The sequence below is a fragment of the Arvicanthis niloticus genome, chromosome 20 (assembly GCF_011762505.2).
Source record: "Arvicanthis niloticus isolate mArvNil1 chromosome 20, mArvNil1.pat.X, whole genome shotgun sequence".
NCBI lineage: Eukaryota > Metazoa > Chordata > Mammalia > Rodentia > Muridae > Arvicanthis > Arvicanthis niloticus.
Window position 1 is genome coordinate 45,505,912 of NC_047677.1, and position 16,379 is coordinate 45,522,290.

Here is a 16,379-nt window from a genome sequence, read left to right on the forward strand (position 1 = left end):
AGCCAGGCTGAAGGAAGATGCAGGCAGACACCTGAGGTTTGCGGATACCGGAGGGTGACTTCGGGGTGAGGTCCTCCTCCCTCCCCCAGGATGAACTAATGTATGTGCATCTGGTGAGAGCGGGGAGCCAGGTCCGAGGCTCTGCATTCTAGTTGGATCTGCCTTTTATCTGACTTCCTTTCTTTGACACTCCTCTGCACCCCACCCCCAAATATAAGATTCAAGCTGAAAGGTAAGAAATGCAATCTGAAGTTCCTTTCATAGGTGCCCCCTGCCAGCCTAGGGCCAGCTTCAACCAGCAGGGAACCACTAGACCCCCTGCCGAGACCTGCTACTGCAGCTTCCCCTCTACCTAAGCTCTGCTAAGCTACACGTTCCCATTCCACCCAAACTGGAAGCGCGGAGTGGAAAATTACCAACAGCCAAGCTTGCCCACGGGGTCATGTTTCCGACAAGCTTGAAAATGAACAGGAGGCGGGACACAGAGATGAACCCCCTCACGACGACTGTTGAGGAAAAGAGAAAGGGAAGTGATGGAAAGCCAGGCTCTAGGTGGCACAAAGGAGTGACTGGCAGTTATGAGGCTAGGGGAGGAGGGGCTCTCCACAGTCTGTGAGTTGCTCGCTCTCAGCACTCCACCAGTGCGTCTCTTTCTCTGTGCTGACACCCTGCAAAGCCATCAGCTAAACTAATTGCTCCGGCTCCACTCAGTCTCCAGTGTTCTTACCCTGGGGTGAGGATCAATGCTTCTCTGGCAAAGGGAAGGAAGCCTTTGGTTTCAAAAGGGAACTGTTTTATTTACTGACTTACAGACCATGATCAGAGTCTCATGTAGCTCAGGCTTGCCCTCAATTTCCACATGTAGTTGAGGATAGCTTTGAACTTCTGACCCTCCAGTCTCCTCCTCTAAGTGCTAGGATTACAGGTGTGCATCACCACCTCTGGTTTATACAGTGCTGGGGCTCAACATCCATCGCTTCACACATGGTAGGTAGGCATTCTACTAACTGAGCCTTGGGAAGAAAATGTCTTAGAAAACCAGAGGGGTGTGTGAACGCGTGTATGTGCGCATGTGCACGCAGTGCAAAGGGGAGCGGGGGTGTGGAATCTGCTTCAGACAATTTGTGTACTACATGCTGTTTTATGTAAACAGAGCTGTATAGTATTTCTGACTCCTTGCATCTCGCTCCCTTTCTAAGTACTTACAATGAGCAGTCAAATACCTTCCATTCTGGAGGTATCTATAATCAATAATCAGGTGGATATTTTAGAACAAACTCAGTTCAGCTGCCCCATTCCTTTTCTGGCTGGCGCCGGCCAGAACATCCACCAGCTTGTCAAGGATCACTTCAAGTTCAAATATTGATGGCGGGAGTTGGATTTTACCAAGGGGGGGGTGGGGAGCAGTGGGAACCCAAAGTCAGTAACGATAGCCTTGTTTCCCTCTCCTTCAGTGTGAGCTTGGGGCTGTTTATTTTGCAGGTGATACGGTTATCAATGTGAATGTCAAATGTAGGCAGATGATTTATAGCCGGACTAGATCACCCTGAGTTGGCTCTCTCTGGAGACTACATAAGTCACTTTGGGTGTAGCTCCCTCATAAGTCTGATCCCTGGTACTGAGGTGGGGGGATAGAGATGAGGAAGGAAGGAGAAAAGAAAATAAAGGGGAAAAGATGGGAGAGAGGAGGGAGGGAGGAAAGGAGGGAGAGAAAGGAAAGAAGGGAGAGTGACTTAGTTATGGCTGTCTCAAGGAAAGACAGGCTAAAGAGTATGGCCTGGCAACTCCTGCCCAGTGGTAGAGGAAAGAGAGGCGGAAAGGGCTGATACAGGCTCAGGGCAGACAAACTGTAGACGTTGGCAGCCAGAAGAGTTCCAGAGCCTTCAGCCTTCAAGGCCAAGGGTCCCAGAGTTTGGGGCTTGAGTGACACTGGCTGCTGTTATCCTGATACCCGAGGTCTACAAGGTATTATAACATTAGAGGGGGCTCTCAGAGACCTAAAAAGGGTGCCAGAGCCCGTGAAGCTAAAATTGCAAGCAGTTGTGAGCCAGCATGTGGGTGCTGGGAACTGAAGCCAGGCCTTCTGCAAGAACAGGAAGCGCTCATAACCGCTGAGCCAGCTCTCCAGCCCAGCAACCAATTTTCTAGTCAGCCCAGCTTTCTAGTCAGAGTCAAAGACATCCAGAAGGTATTTCATTCTCTCCATAAATAAAAACTAGAGATTTTTGAATACACACTAGTTAAAAATTAGTTATTTTAAGTCTTGGGGTTTTTTTTGTTTGGTTGTTTGTTTCTGTCCTCCACTGTGGTAAACCCATTAGCTAGGCAGATGGCTGCCTCTAAAAGGCTAACCCTCCAACCTCCCTGTAACTTAGTGTGAGCTATTGTGGGTTCCATTTTGCTTTGTGTGCTATAGGAGGTAATACTGTACAGCAGCTTTCTGGACGCTTCCTTAAGATACAACTGGTATGCTTCTTTCTTATTTTCCCTCTTTAACCCATTCTGTTGCTTGAAAAGGAAAGTGTTAAGTACCATTTTTCTGTTCTATGCACCATGTGTATGCAGTGCTAGTGGAGACAGAGCAGAAGAAGGGGATGGATCCCTTGCAGCTATGGGCAGGTATGAGCTGTGGATCTCTTGCAGCTATGGGCAGGTATGAGCTGTGGATCTCTTGCAGCTATGGGCAGGTATGAGCTGTGGATCCCTTGCAGCTATGGGCAGGTATGAGCTGCATGATGTGGGTGTTGGTCCCCCAGGACAATGAGCACTCCTAACTGCTGAGTCATGGTAGCCCCAACTACCTACCATGCAGACTGTGAAGACAAGACGAAGGAGTACTTCTTCCTATGGGCTCCAAAACAGAGTGCCATAGACCTGACCTACTTGGGAAATGCCGTGTGAAGGAGCAGGAAATATTTCTCATTCTGGTCCCTCTCACACAGAAACACATTTACTCATAACACATAGCTCTTCATGACAGCAAGAAGCACTCCTTTTTTTTTTTTTTAAGATTTATTTATTCATTTGATGTATATGAGTATACTGTAGCTGTCTTCAGACACACCAGAAGAGGGCATCAGATCCCATTACAGATGGTTGTGAGCCACCGTGTGGTTATGAAAGAAAATTTTGAAATAGGCCCAAACTAATAAAAATAGCAGGGCCAGCCGGGCAGTGGTGGAGCACACCTTTAATCCCAGCACTTGGGAGGCAGAGGCAGGCAGATTTCTGAGTTCGAGGCCAGCCTGGTCTACAGAGTGAGTTCCAGGACAGCCAGGGCTACACAGAGAAACCCTGTCTCGAAAAACCAAAAAAAAAAACAAAAACAAAAACAAAACAAAACAAAACAAAAAAAAAAAAAAAAAAAAAAAAAAGCAGGGCCCCTGTGATTCCTTTTCCCTAACCTAAATAGTTAAAAATGCCTGTCAGCAGGGTTGGGCCCAGTTAGTCAGCCACAGAAGATGTGGAGTTATAGGACAAAGGCCTGTTGAATCATCCAAGGACCTGGCTGGACATAAAGATAAAAAAGGTATGCAAGAACACCTTTAAATAGAGAATAGGGATGTGCCCCGGAGTATGTCTAAATGAATAATGGGCCATCTGGTGTTCCTCCAAACCCTTCCTCCCCCACTTGAGGTCTTCTCAAGGTCCAAGAAACTGCAATTTAAGTTTAACTAGATACTATGCTAATTTAGATAAGCTTCCGCCTGCAGGAACTGCCCTCTGCCCCATCAACCGGTACAGCCTGCTAATGTAAAACAGCCAATCATGTGTACCCGTGCGAAGATTTCCCCCTTCTCCCCACTCCGTACCTATAAAGACTCCAAAAACTGGAGCCTTAGGGTTGTCCCCTCTGTTTCTGGCATGAGACACATGTCGGGCAGCCCAGAGCTGTCATTAAACTACCTCATGTGTTTGCAGCAAGCTGGTCTCTTGTGAATCCTTGGGTGCATGCTGTCCTGAGACTCAAGTGGGGTCCCTTGGGGTTCCCTTCTGAGGCGTCTTAAGTCTTTCAGTTGCTGGGAATTGAACTCAGGACCTCTAGAAGAACAGTCAGTGTTCTTAACCACGGAGCCATCTCTCCAGCCCAAGAAGCACTCTTAAGCGGAATCTAGGCGGGAGTTCTGGAGTAGAGACATAATTCCAGTCTAACCTTTGTAGATGAAAATATGGGCTGAGAAACTCTTCTGAGCTACTCCCCCATGGAAGTTTCCAAGAACAGAGCAGCACAGCTGAATCCTCTACTCAGGGATGAAGAGTGTTCATTGCTCCTCTGCTGGACCCAAGTCCACTTCCCAGCACCCATACTGGACAGCTCACAGGTGCCAGTAATCTTGGCTCTGGGGGATCGGATGCCCTCTTTTGGCCTCAGAGGACACTTCCATGTATGGCAGACACACAGACACACACATAAAAATGAGTCAATCACCAGAAGGTCCTACTGAAGACAGGTTACCAATGGTCAATGGCGGGGAGTGTCAGTCCCACGCACACCTTCGCTCGCTATGGTGTGGCTTGAGCCACTAACCAGGCGAACCAGGAGGAAGCCTGTGGGCTTCATGACCCTGCCGCTGCTGATCTCAGCTCTGGGCTAGTTTCCTCTATGAACAACAGGCACAGGCCTGTACTCTCAGCATTTTGGGAAGCTGGGGAGGAGGATCAGGGGTTCCAAGCCATCCTCAGCTACTTAGTGGGTCTGGGGCCAGGCTGGGTTACAAAAGACCCTGTCTCTCATTCAGAACCAAGTGATGAAAGTTTTACACTCACTGTTCCCATCCAGGGAGTAAGCAGGTCTGACTCTGGTTCAGGTGGCAGGGCGGTAGGCTCACTCAGCTCTCCCTAGCCTTTCCTCTAGCAAGAAGTTCGAGTTCAGCCTCTTACCTCCTTGGGGCCTAAGAAACAATCCCAGTAAGGCTTTGTCATGGTGTGGTCACGTGAGACCAGGGGCTCTATCAAACAGCAGCTGAGGAAGAGGACACTCACTCCACAGTCTTCTCCTGCAGTGTAGAGTCTTGGCCTTTGCTTGTGTCCCCTGGGAATGCAGCTGTCCTATATGAGGCTTGACCCATTTCTTTCTGAAGATTGTGTGTGTGTGTGTGTGTGTGTGTGTGTGTGTGTGTGTGTGTGTCTGTCTGTCTGTCTGTGACTATGCCACATTGAGATCAGTGCTTTCAGAGGTCAGGCGACAGAGCCCCTGGGGCTGGAGTTCCAGGCAGCTGTGACTCAGCTGATGTGGGTGCTGGAAGTACAGTAAGCACTCTTAACTACTGAGCCATTTCTCTAGTCCTTGACCCCCTCCCCCATACTTACAAGTACCAGCAAACAAAACAAAACAAAACAAAACAAACAACCCAGGAAACAGAAAGTGAACTCATGAGACAGACACTGCGCTGGAGGAGGAAAGAAGGAAACACCATTTATTTACAGTCCATTCACTTTATCCACAATTTCCCATACGAACATAAAACTAAAAAAATAAAACCACCGCTCAGGAGCACAAGTCTCTGTCTTTACTCAGTCTGTTAGAGGGAGGGTCCTCGCCTCTGTGAAGGAGGCTGCTGTGGCACAGGAGGGGGGGATGGGAAGGAGCCTGAGAAACAGCCTGGCTGAAGGAGCTAACTCACAGGGCTGAGGTGTGGCCTGAGGGGAGTGACACAGGAAGTGAGCTTCAGGGTGTCACCCCTGGGAACACTGCCTGACACCCCAAGGGGTGATGGCTACTGGCCTCCATCGTCCCTTCTCCACGACCAAACACCAAAACTCTAGCTGGGTGCGTCTCTCCTTAGCTGCGGGGTGTGATGGTGGTAGTAGGGGACACTTAATGCCACTTTCCAGGAAGAGCTCCCAGTCTTGGGGAAACACCCCCCCCCTTCTCTTGTCAGCTGACTTGTCAGCCAGCTCTGTCCTGGACACAGTGCTGACTTACACTGAGAAGACAAAGGCTGGGGCCGAGTGACCTGAGGGAGGTCTTCTGCCTCCACAGTCCTTCCTGGGGTGAGGAGAGGGGAAGGACAGAGCACACCTTCCACAGAGGCCGTGGAGGGATGGGAAGAAAGGAGAGGGAGGGAAAGCAGAGACACTGATTGTTGACCAGCTGCTGGCCACACCCTCCAGCTACCTCCCCCAGGCCCCAGGCCTTAAACAACTTCATCTGTCTGTGCTGATGACCTAACTCGCCTTCACATGTCAATGCACGCTATAAATATAAAATCATATCTGCTACAAAGAGGACATAGATCTGTACACCTTTACCCATATACATAATAACACAGTTTATACATAATATCTTGGAGTGCTTCGCCCTGGAAAAAGGGTTCCAAGAAGTGGTAAAAACAGAACTAAATGACCCTCTTTCTCCCTCCCCTGCCCTGGTCCCTCTCGAGAGACCATCGGGATGCTTGGTCCCTGGGGTCCTTCCCAACCGGTTCTGATGGGTTAGTCTGGACATAAATTCAGACATGTGACAAAATGCTGATGGGCTTGTACACACACACAGACACACACACGCACGCACACTCACACAGTCATGTGCATGCGTGCGTACACACACACACTCACATACATACAAACTCACACACACACCCCCACCTATGGGGAACAGATAATCCATGAGGAAAGGACAAATGACAAACATACTTCCCAGCCCTGAGTGCGAAGGCCTCTCCTCAGGGTGATGAACATGGTGTCTCCTCCGCCTGAGAAGGAAGGGCTCACTCACTGTGTCACTGGCTCAGCTGGGACAGGAGGAGGAGGGAAAAGAGGGGAAGGAAGGGGGACGGGGAGTATTCTGAAAACAAAGTGTCTCTGACCAGTGGCCAGATCAAACTGAGTCACAGAAACAACAGCATAGAGCCTAATGTCCTATGCCTGGGGCATATTAGAAAATGTGTGTTTTCCTTGTTAAAAAAAGAAAGTAAAAGAAAACATCGCCAGCCGATTCCTGGGCGGAAGCTGGCTGGTGCATACAGACACTGTGGGGCAGACCCAGGGCTCCCTCTTCCTTAGTCCAGAGTCTTCCAGAGAAAGACAACTCTCACCTCCTCTCTGCCTTCTCCCTGAGCCGGGCCGTCCACACGGCACAGAATACTGACAGTTATCCCAGACACACATCCAGAGACAAAGTGATGATGCTGGGAAGTTAAGACCTGGGTGGCGGCGGTGGTGGCTGCGGCAGGGGCAAGCTTTGTACAGCAGGAGTGGTTCCTGGTCGGGGGTCCACAGCTTGAACAGTGGCCACAGTGATGAAATTACCATCAGAGATGGGGGCAGTCTGGGTCCCCAGGGGAGACAGCACCTATCGGCGGTAGTGGTTGGGGGCGTCTGCGAACATGTACTTGAGTCTGTAGGCCTCAGCCAGCAGCAGCCCGATCTCTTCGTTGCCCCAGTGGATTGTGGGTAGGTTCTGCAGCAGCATGAGGAGGCCCTGCAAGGCAAGGAAGGCCTTTCATTTCTTTGCAGCCTGTGCCTGAGGGGTACTTCCTCCTGGACCATGTGAGCCCCAAAGTCCAGCCTGCTGCCTCCTAACAATCGTGCAGCCCAAGGAAGTCTGAAAACCCTCACAGATTCTCTGCCACACTGACAAGTGCCTCTTCCAAACGCTAGGAGCTGAGAATGAAGCTGGTACAGAGGAACCACCACGTGCTTCCCGCTGTGCAGGGTTGCTGTCACCTTTCCCTATACCTGCTTCTCAGCTGGACCTTGTTGTTTTGTTTTTTAGATTTCATTCATTCATTCTGGCTATTCAGAACTAGGATATTTGTCCTATTATTATTATTATTATTATTATTATTATTATTATTATCATAAAAAGATTCGTCCTAGGGCTAGGGGGAGGGTTCTGATGGTAAGGTGCTCCCATCAGGAGCAGGAGTCGTTGAGTTTGGTCCCAGTGCCTCAGGTGGCGAAGGCAGGATGACTCCTGGGGCTTGCTGGCCAACCAGCCTCCCCTAAATGGTGAGCCCCATTTCTCAGTGGAAAAGCCTGCTTCAAGAGACAAGGTGAAGCCGGGCGGTGGTGGCGCACGCCTTTAATCCCAGCACTTAGGAGGCAGAGGCAGGCGGATTTCTGAGTTCGAGGCCAGCCTGGTCTACAGAGTGAGTTCCAGGACAGCCAGGGCTACACAGAGAAACCCTGTCTCGAACAACACCCCCCCCCAAAAAAAAAAGAAAAAAGAAAAAGAGAGAGACAAGGTGAGCTAGAGACATGCTCACACGCTATCCTCCCAAAAGATCTGGGTTCAACTGCCATACCTCCCAGTACCCACATAGAGACTTAAAACCATATAACTCTAGTTCCTGGGGATCCAACACCCCTTTAGCGTCCAACAGGTTCCCGGTCCACCACGTGTGGTGCACAGACATACATGCAGGTAAAACACTCATACACATAAAAATAATATATATTTTAAAAGTTAAGCCAAGTGTGGTAATGCTTGCCTTTAATCCACGCCCCAAGGCCCGGGGCCTCAGGCAGACCTCTGTGAGTTCTAGGCCAGCCTGTCTGCAGAGCAAGGGCCATAGCTGGCGAGTTCCAGGCCAGCCAAGCCTCCATGAAGAGGCCTGTCCCAGCAACTTTCTTTGCTTTGTTTATTCTCGGTGGGATGTATGCTTGTACGTAGAATGCAGACTCTGGATGGGAGCCACTTCCAACTCTAACCCTAGCGTTAGTAGAAGCTTTCTAGATGCTTCTGAATAAACTCTATCCCTGGTCAAGTGCGCCTGCCTTCCTTTTCCCTCCTCATTCATAGAAAGAGGATTATCTGTGCCACCTGGTGGCAGAAACTGGAACTGCACCTTTCCGCCTCTCCCGGCTCACCATCCCACCATGGCTTACTTAGCACAGCATCACAAAAACAATCTTCAGATAAAGATGGAGAAACCGAATAACCATGGCCAAGGGGCAGAGATGCTGGTCACAAGTCAGGTGTGCTTTGCCAGGGGGACGGAAGAGATGCTGCCAGAACGGCACTGAAGATTTTCTACAAAGTGGTTTCTCAAGTAGAGTGTGTAGTCAGGCGAGATAGCACAGAATCGAGCCTGTCTGTAGGGCTAGCACTAGAGGGGAGCCAGCCAAGGCCTTTTAGAGAAGAACACTGGGGGGGGGTGGGGTGGGGGGGTGTCAAAGGTCAGGCACGTGCTGGAACCCAACCTTCTCCACGGAAAGGGAACGGAGAAGGAACTGCTGCCACAAATGAGGACTGGGAAGAAACGAGACAGAAGGTTCAAGAGGAGAGACCACTGTCTGCTCTTGCAAAGGATCCTGTTCTGGTTCCCAGCACACACATGGTGGCTCACCGTCTGCAACTGCAGCTCCAGGGGATCTGATACCCTCTTCTGAACATCACAGGCACCAGGCACACACGTGGTTATATACATACGTGTTAGCAAGGCACATACATAAAAATAAACCAAACAAAAACCTTAAAAATAATAAATCCTGCAGAGTGGTGGCGCCTCATGCCTTTAATCCCAGTACTTGGGAGGCAGAGGCAGGTGAGTCTCTGTGAGTTGGAGGCCAGCCTGGTCTACAGAGTGAGTTCCAGGACAGCCAGGACAGTTCCAGGGTTTCAGCACAGAGAAACCCTGTCTTAAACACAACAACATCTTTTTTAAAAAGGAATTAGTGACAAATGGACTTAACACTGTATCTGATTAACTCGGGCGTTGTGTGCAGACTCCCTCTGCAATGTTCCAATGGTCTCTGTGGATGTCAGCTGGACTCAGCTGTGTCACATACCTTCTAACCAGGAAAGGACACCATAACGACAGCATCCACCCAACAACGGCCCAGTGTGATCTTTCAAAATTCCAGCCTTGCCCGTAACTTGCTGAGAGTCCAACAACCCAACGGTTCCTACTACTGCACTTGGGGATCTCCTGGAGGCTTCGGGTTTCCCTTACTGGCTGCTTCTGTTTACAGTCTGAGAGCTTCGGCCTTTCTTGTGAGAATCCTCTGATCCCAGGATTCCCTAACCTGTCGGAGCAGGGTTCAAACTGGCGCCTCACCAATGTCTGCATAGGACCTGCACTTGGGCCACACTCCGCAACTGTACCCTTGATCAAGGATGGATCTGTCTACACTTGCTCTGTGGCTGAAGCCTAAGACACCTGTGGCTTTGCACTGTCACACTTTAAGAACTCTGACCAGCCCAAGCCTGCTGGTACACACCTGCAGCTCTGCACTCTGGGAGTTTTGGGGGTGGGAGGTAGAAGGAAGAGGGTAAAAAGTTCAGGGTCATCCTCAGCTACACAGTCAGTTTGAGGCCAGCCTGTGCTACATGAGACCTTATCGACAGATAGATAGATAGATAGATAGATAGATAGATAGATGGATGGATGGATGGATGGATGGATGGATGGATAGATGGACAGACAGACAGACAACAAAGCCTCAACTCTTTCTCCTGTAAGAGCTGCACTGTAGAGTGGACATCTCCAAAGCTCTTGCATGGGACAGAATTGGAAGCTCCCACGAGACTGCCTGACACAGACATCCCACGGACTCCCTGTTCAATGTCTTATATGTATTTTTAAGGGACTTTGGTCCCTAGGCCTTGGGCCCTTTGCTTCTGCTTCTCCAAATCAGCTCTGAGCACCTGAGGCCTGACACATCCTTGAGTTTACAAGATGGTTTCCTGGAGCATGGAGCGAACAGCCTCTGTCTGGGTGCAGGTGAAGACAGAGCTAAGAGCTGCTTAGACGGACGGGGAAGCTGTCTGTCAGCCTGCCCATGGTCTGGCACAGCTAGTACACTTCTGGATTTCTGAATTTTGGAGACGTTTCCCCCATGTCTCAGTAGCTGGCACATCACTGCCCATAGGAGGCTTGTCAGTTTCCCAGGGGCACAGAATTCAGGGCTTTCCGTCGGGTCTGAGACCAGCTACCTTTGGGACGTCATCTGCTGAGTTTCACCTCTACAGCCTGCCTTGAGCGGTGTGTTCTGCCAAAGGTCAGAACAGAAACCATGGGCTGCAGTGAGTTACTCTCTTGGCCCGCCCAGCCTTGCTTACTGTTCCAAGGTTAGCCCTGGCTCAGGAGAACTGAAATCCATCTTAACACTGTGGGCTTGGTGCCTAACTTAGTGGAGTCTGACTCCCTGATGGGTTGCGACTAAAAGTCGATGCCCCTTCCATCCCCAAAGAGCTGGTCAGGGCTGAGACACACAGAGCCAGACTTTAGGACTAAGGATGCTGACACGGTGAGGAAGGGGCAAAAATTCACCTCTTAGATAAACCCAAAGGTCCCCCCACAACCCAGCTCCTAGGGTAGTACATTTGTCTAGTAAGTGAGGCCTAATTCCCAGCACTACAATAAACAAATTCTTTTTTAAAAAGGCAGTTTCCATTCTGTTCTTGCTGATCCATGCTCCTGCCTCACCCATGACAGTGCCATGAAGTGGCATCCTTCTCTCCTCTTCCCCAAGGTTATCTCTCACTCTCACAGAGCCTTCCCTGGGCTCTCACAGAGCCTTCCCTGGGCTCTCACAGAGCTTTCCCTGGGCTCTCACAGAGCCTTCTGTGGGCTCTCACAAAGCCTTCCCTGGGCTACACTCTCAGCCAGAACACAGTGCCTCCACTGACTGTGTCCTGCTGATGTTTGTGTAGCTGGCTGGGGCGATACTGACTGTTCCTCTATTTGGCAAACACCAGGCAAGTTCAGTCTGGGGCCAAGTTCAGGGCAGGGCCCGCCGTCAGGAGGCCTTACGTCAGTAGGGAAGTAGACATTTCAGTCCTCATGGACTCTTGTATAATCCCTCCCCCTAAGAGTCCTGTTTGCTTATCTGCTTCTTCTGGGATTTGCACTGGCAGCCAGAGGACTTTCCAGACCTCCAGCTGCCAACTCAGATGCTTGGTACCCACCAGGGCTCAGGCCTGGCAAGCCAGCCCACATCTGCTTTTGCAAATGAGATCTTAACTGTTGAGCCATGTCTCCTGGCCCATAAACCAAAGGCTTCTAAGTTCATGTGTCTAGTCCACCCTGTCTCCTAGAAACTGGCCACTAACACTAACATCTGGACTGGCCGCTAACACTGACATCTGGACATTTGCCTAGTCATCTCTATTTGTGTGCATAAAGTTCTTTCTCTTCTTTTGCAACAGGGCCTCATGTAGCCCAGGCTGGCCTCAAATCTGCAACATAGCTAAAGATATACTTGAACCCCTAACCTCTCCCTCTGACTTCCTCGAATGCTGGGGTTACAGCGTATACCATCACACCTAGCTGACATTTCAAATTCAACATTTCCAACACCAAAGCCCTGATCTCTCTCCACACCTGCCCCTCAGCCTCCATCTGCGGGTCTCTGGTCCATCCTTCTCCATCACAATCCAAACCCAGCCCATCAAAGAGCCTGGGCTCTGGGTACAAAAGACCTCAAATATGAACACGTACACCTCTGCTGTCACTGCCCATGACCACGCCCTCGGAGAAATTACAGCCGAGCCCTGGGTGGCTGCTGTGCCCACGCTCCCCAGCTCCGGATGCCACGCAGACTCAGAGTAGCCTTTAAGAGCATCATCTCCTCCGAGGCCTCCAGGAACAGCCAGGGTGCTCACAGCAGCTTCTGCCCTACCTGCCGTCTCTAACTTAGCCTGCTCTGCTCTTCCACTGGCAGCCTGCTCAGGCCCCACAATCCCTCAAACAGCCAAGCTTGTGACTGACTGAAAGACCCTATGCCAGTCATCCCCCTGCCCCGGTGGTCACATGGCCTGCTCCCTCACCCTCCTCAGGCCTTTGCTTCAATGTTTCCTTCTTGGTGAGCTTATCCTGACTGCTTCATTTGAAACTGCAGCCTCCCCTCCTACCGCTAAGGATCCACGTAGGTTGCTGGGCCTTGTGGCGGTGTGTACTTAACCCCAGCATCTTTGTAAGCCCCCTGCACCTTTGTCTACTGCCTGTCTTCCCTCAGCATGTGGGCTGCCTGCTCCTCTTTCCAGGATGTCCTGGGCCTCCATGGTGACTCACAGGGTATGCCTGTAATCAACACCTGTCAATGAATGGCTGAGGGGTCTCCTGGGCCTGTGCAACCATTCTGCAGTCCTCTGGGACGAAGGTCCTTCTCATGGGGGAGACCTTAGGGCCCCCTGGGGGGAGCCTCTGCAGCAGCGCCTTCTGCACACTCACCTGAAAGTCTTCCTCATCCAAAATCTCCTTCCTCCACTTGATCAAGAAGGCGGCACACACATAGAGATGAAAGTGTGAGAAACCTTCTGGCTCAGACTGGGAAAGAGAAGAAGAGTCAGGCAGGCCTCCAAGTCCCAGCTGTGAACCCCTCCCTGCCCAGGGAAACCCAGCCTAAAACCACTTATGTGACAGAGAACATGGGCTCAAGAGATTACCGAAGCCCACAGCAGACGGAACGAAGGTGGGCAGAGAGGCTTCACAGGGTGTTGGGGCCAGCGGGGATAGCGGGGAGAGGCGTGGGTCCCTCCATACCTGGTATGTGTCCCACAGGCGGATGGTGCAGCGCAGGGGCAGCTCTCTCATCAGCAGGTTGTTCATCCACCTGAAGGCAAACTGCAAGTATTCCACCTCGTACCTCCTGAAGTGACTGTGTACCTGCTCTGAAAGCGGCACGAGGTCAGGGGCCACCAGGCCTCAGGGGCCGGGTGGGTTCTTCTCACCCCCTCTCCCCCTCCCACTGTGGGCTGACCCAGGGCTGCGGACTGGGAAGGGGTGGAGAGGGACTGAGGCAGAGCTGTGGGGGAGCTGAGATTTGGTGACAGAATGAGGTGGAAAGACCTTGGGAGGACAGCAGAGCTCACAGCCTTCCTGCTGAGCACTGACTGTGCTGCCAAGGCAGCGGGTCACAAGGACAGGTGGGGACCACACTGGGGAAGTCCTGTCCTCTCGACCTACCATCGATCCGGCTGACGAGCTCTTCCAACGCCTTGACTTTCTTCTGGATCCCTGGTTGTGCAAATGTGTAATTATCCTGTGAAGGACACAGAGCCTGGGGTGAGCAGTGCCCAAACCTTCCACACCTAGGTAGAGCTCAAGGGACACAGGCTGCTCTGTCATTACTGCTGGTGTGTGTATGTGTGTGTACATGCATGTATGTGCGTGCATGCCAGCATGTCTGTTACCCAGGCCAGGGAGATTTCAGGTTTCATTCCTCACAAACGGTCCCTTTTGCTTCTTCAGGGTCTCACTGAGACTGGAGCTCAAGATTCGGCTAGGCACCTCCCCAGCGCCATCTCCACAGTCCCTGAAGTGTATTTAAAAGTATACCGGGGGCTACAGAGATGGCTCAGAGGTCAAGAGTGCATACTCCCTTCCAGAAGACCCACTATGGTTCCTAGTGGCTCACAACTACCTGAGACTCCAGACCCCAGTGATCCAACACCTCCAGGCTCCACGAACACCTGCACCCATGTGCACGTACCCACATACAGACACAGGATTGAGAATAACATAAACGGGCTGGAGAGATAGCCCTTAAGAGCACTGGCTACTCTGCCAAGAGGACCCAGGTTCAAGTCCCAGCATCCACATGACAGCTCACAGCTGTCTGTAACTCCAGTTCTGGGGGATTCAATACTCTCACACGGACTGATATACATGCAGGCAAAACACCAATGTATATAAAATTAAAAGTAAAATATTTTATATATATATAATTTCTATAATATTATATATAATAGTATACATAGTATATATACTATTATATATATGTTATATATATAATATAATATTATATATTATTATGTTATATATATGATATAAATAGTATATATATATATTATACATACTATACATATTACATATCATAAACATATATTCTAAAAGTTCACCAGTGCTGAGAGCTAGTGACAGTGTTTGGAAACAAAGGGATTCCTAAGACCGCAGCATGTGGGGAAAGGCTGGAGGAGCCCTGCTCTGGGCTTGACCCGCAGGATCTGGGTACCAGCAGGGGGCAGGGGTCCTCTCTGATAACAGCAAGTGCAGCACAGTGATCTTCCCAGCCCCAGAGGGGGGACTAGACCACTAGTCTAGTGAAGCTAATAGAGGAGGCAGAGGCACACTGGCGGGGGTGGGGTGGGGGGTCTACCTCGCACAGAAGGGCAAGAGGGAAGTAGAAACCTGAGGGAAGGCGTTGGGCCTGGCCTGGTGGGCAGGCTCACCTGGATCCCAGTCCAGCAGTTTGCTCATGCACCAGAAGCTGTCGGCCTCGATGCTTCGCAGCACGTCCTGAGACAAGTTGGTCACGTCAAAGTTCTCCACGTCCTCCTCTGCAAAACAAAAGGTGGAGAGGATCCAGAGGCTTTATCTGAAAACAGAGAGAGGAGCGTACAGTCCTCTGTCTGCCATGGGGTTCTTTGGGCCCCAGAAGCAAGGGACTTGATGTGGAGGGACAAGCCTGCCCTTCTGCTCAAGTGTGTCTCAGAATTCCCAGGGATCTCATAACACTGACTGGGCCATTTCTCACTCCAACCCAGCATACCTCACTCTCCCTTGGCATTTATCATTAGATTTCTCTTTTTCTTTCTTTCTTTCTTTCTTTCTTTCTTTCTTTCTTTCTTCCTTCCTTCCTTCTTTCTTTCTTTCCTTCTTTCTTTCTTTCTTTTTTTTATGACCACTCTGGACTTCTGCTCAATAAGCTACCTACACCCAGCTCAACCCCAGGAACAGCCTAGAGAAATTCTGATTATAGACACTCAGGGAGCTATCTACCACATTTATAGGACAGCTGGGTCAGAGGCCCCTGCTCAGCAGGATGGGCTCCCTGAGTGCTGGCATCAGACATGTACAAAAGATAGTGAGCCAAGCGTGTGGGTGCCTCTAGGACTCAATTCTATCATGTTGGTATTTCCCACTGCTAGAGGATACCCCCCCCCCATGCACAAGGCTCTGTTGACACGTGCCCTTGTGAAACACCCTTATCTTTCTATCACTGTCTTAGAGACTCTGCAAGATCAGACATGCATCCACAGCACACAAAAGGATACCAGGAGTGTCCATTAAGCCTGAGCACACGGCCTCTTTCAGAGAGGAACACTAATTTAAAAGTGTGTGTGTGTGTGTGTGTGTGTGTGTGTGTGTGTTTGTGCACATGTGCGTGTGTCTGGTGGGACCTGCAGAGGCCAGAAGAGGGTGTCAGAGCCCCTGGTGGAGTTATAGGTGGAAGAGCAGGAAGCTGTCTTAACCACTGAGCCATCTCTCCAGCCCGACTGTCTTCTAACTTCTCATGGTAGTAGCAGGAGTGAGAGGCTGTCTGGTCCAAGGCCCAAGCGGATGAGACAGGAAACCTAAAGGAGAAGGCCATGGACGTCCCCTCTGTGATGATTCTGTTCCTAATCCTTCTTGCCAGAGAGGGGGCAGTGAGACAGGCTCAGCCTGCACACAAATGGAGCGGCTGCACGCCTAGCCGAGGCCCCGAGG

At 50.7% G+C, this 16,379-nt stretch overlaps 1 protein-coding gene across 1 annotated transcript in view; it reads right to left on the bottom strand.

Moving 5' to 3' along the window:
- Positions 1-7,152: 7,152 nt before the first annotated feature.
- Positions 7,153-16,379, bottom strand: part of Tbc1d22b (TBC1 domain family member 22B) — a 50,660-nt gene continuing 41,433 nt past the window's right edge. Inside the window, 6 exon segments of the mRNA XM_034524659.2 lie at positions 7,153-7,423; positions 13,122-13,217; positions 13,434-13,561; positions 13,857-13,932; positions 15,122-15,130; positions 15,132-15,229. Of these exon segments, the coding sequence (XP_034380550.1) occupies positions 7,295-7,423; positions 13,122-13,217; positions 13,434-13,561; positions 13,857-13,932; positions 15,122-15,130; positions 15,132-15,229 (536 nt within the window). The 3' untranslated portion in view covers positions 7,153-7,294.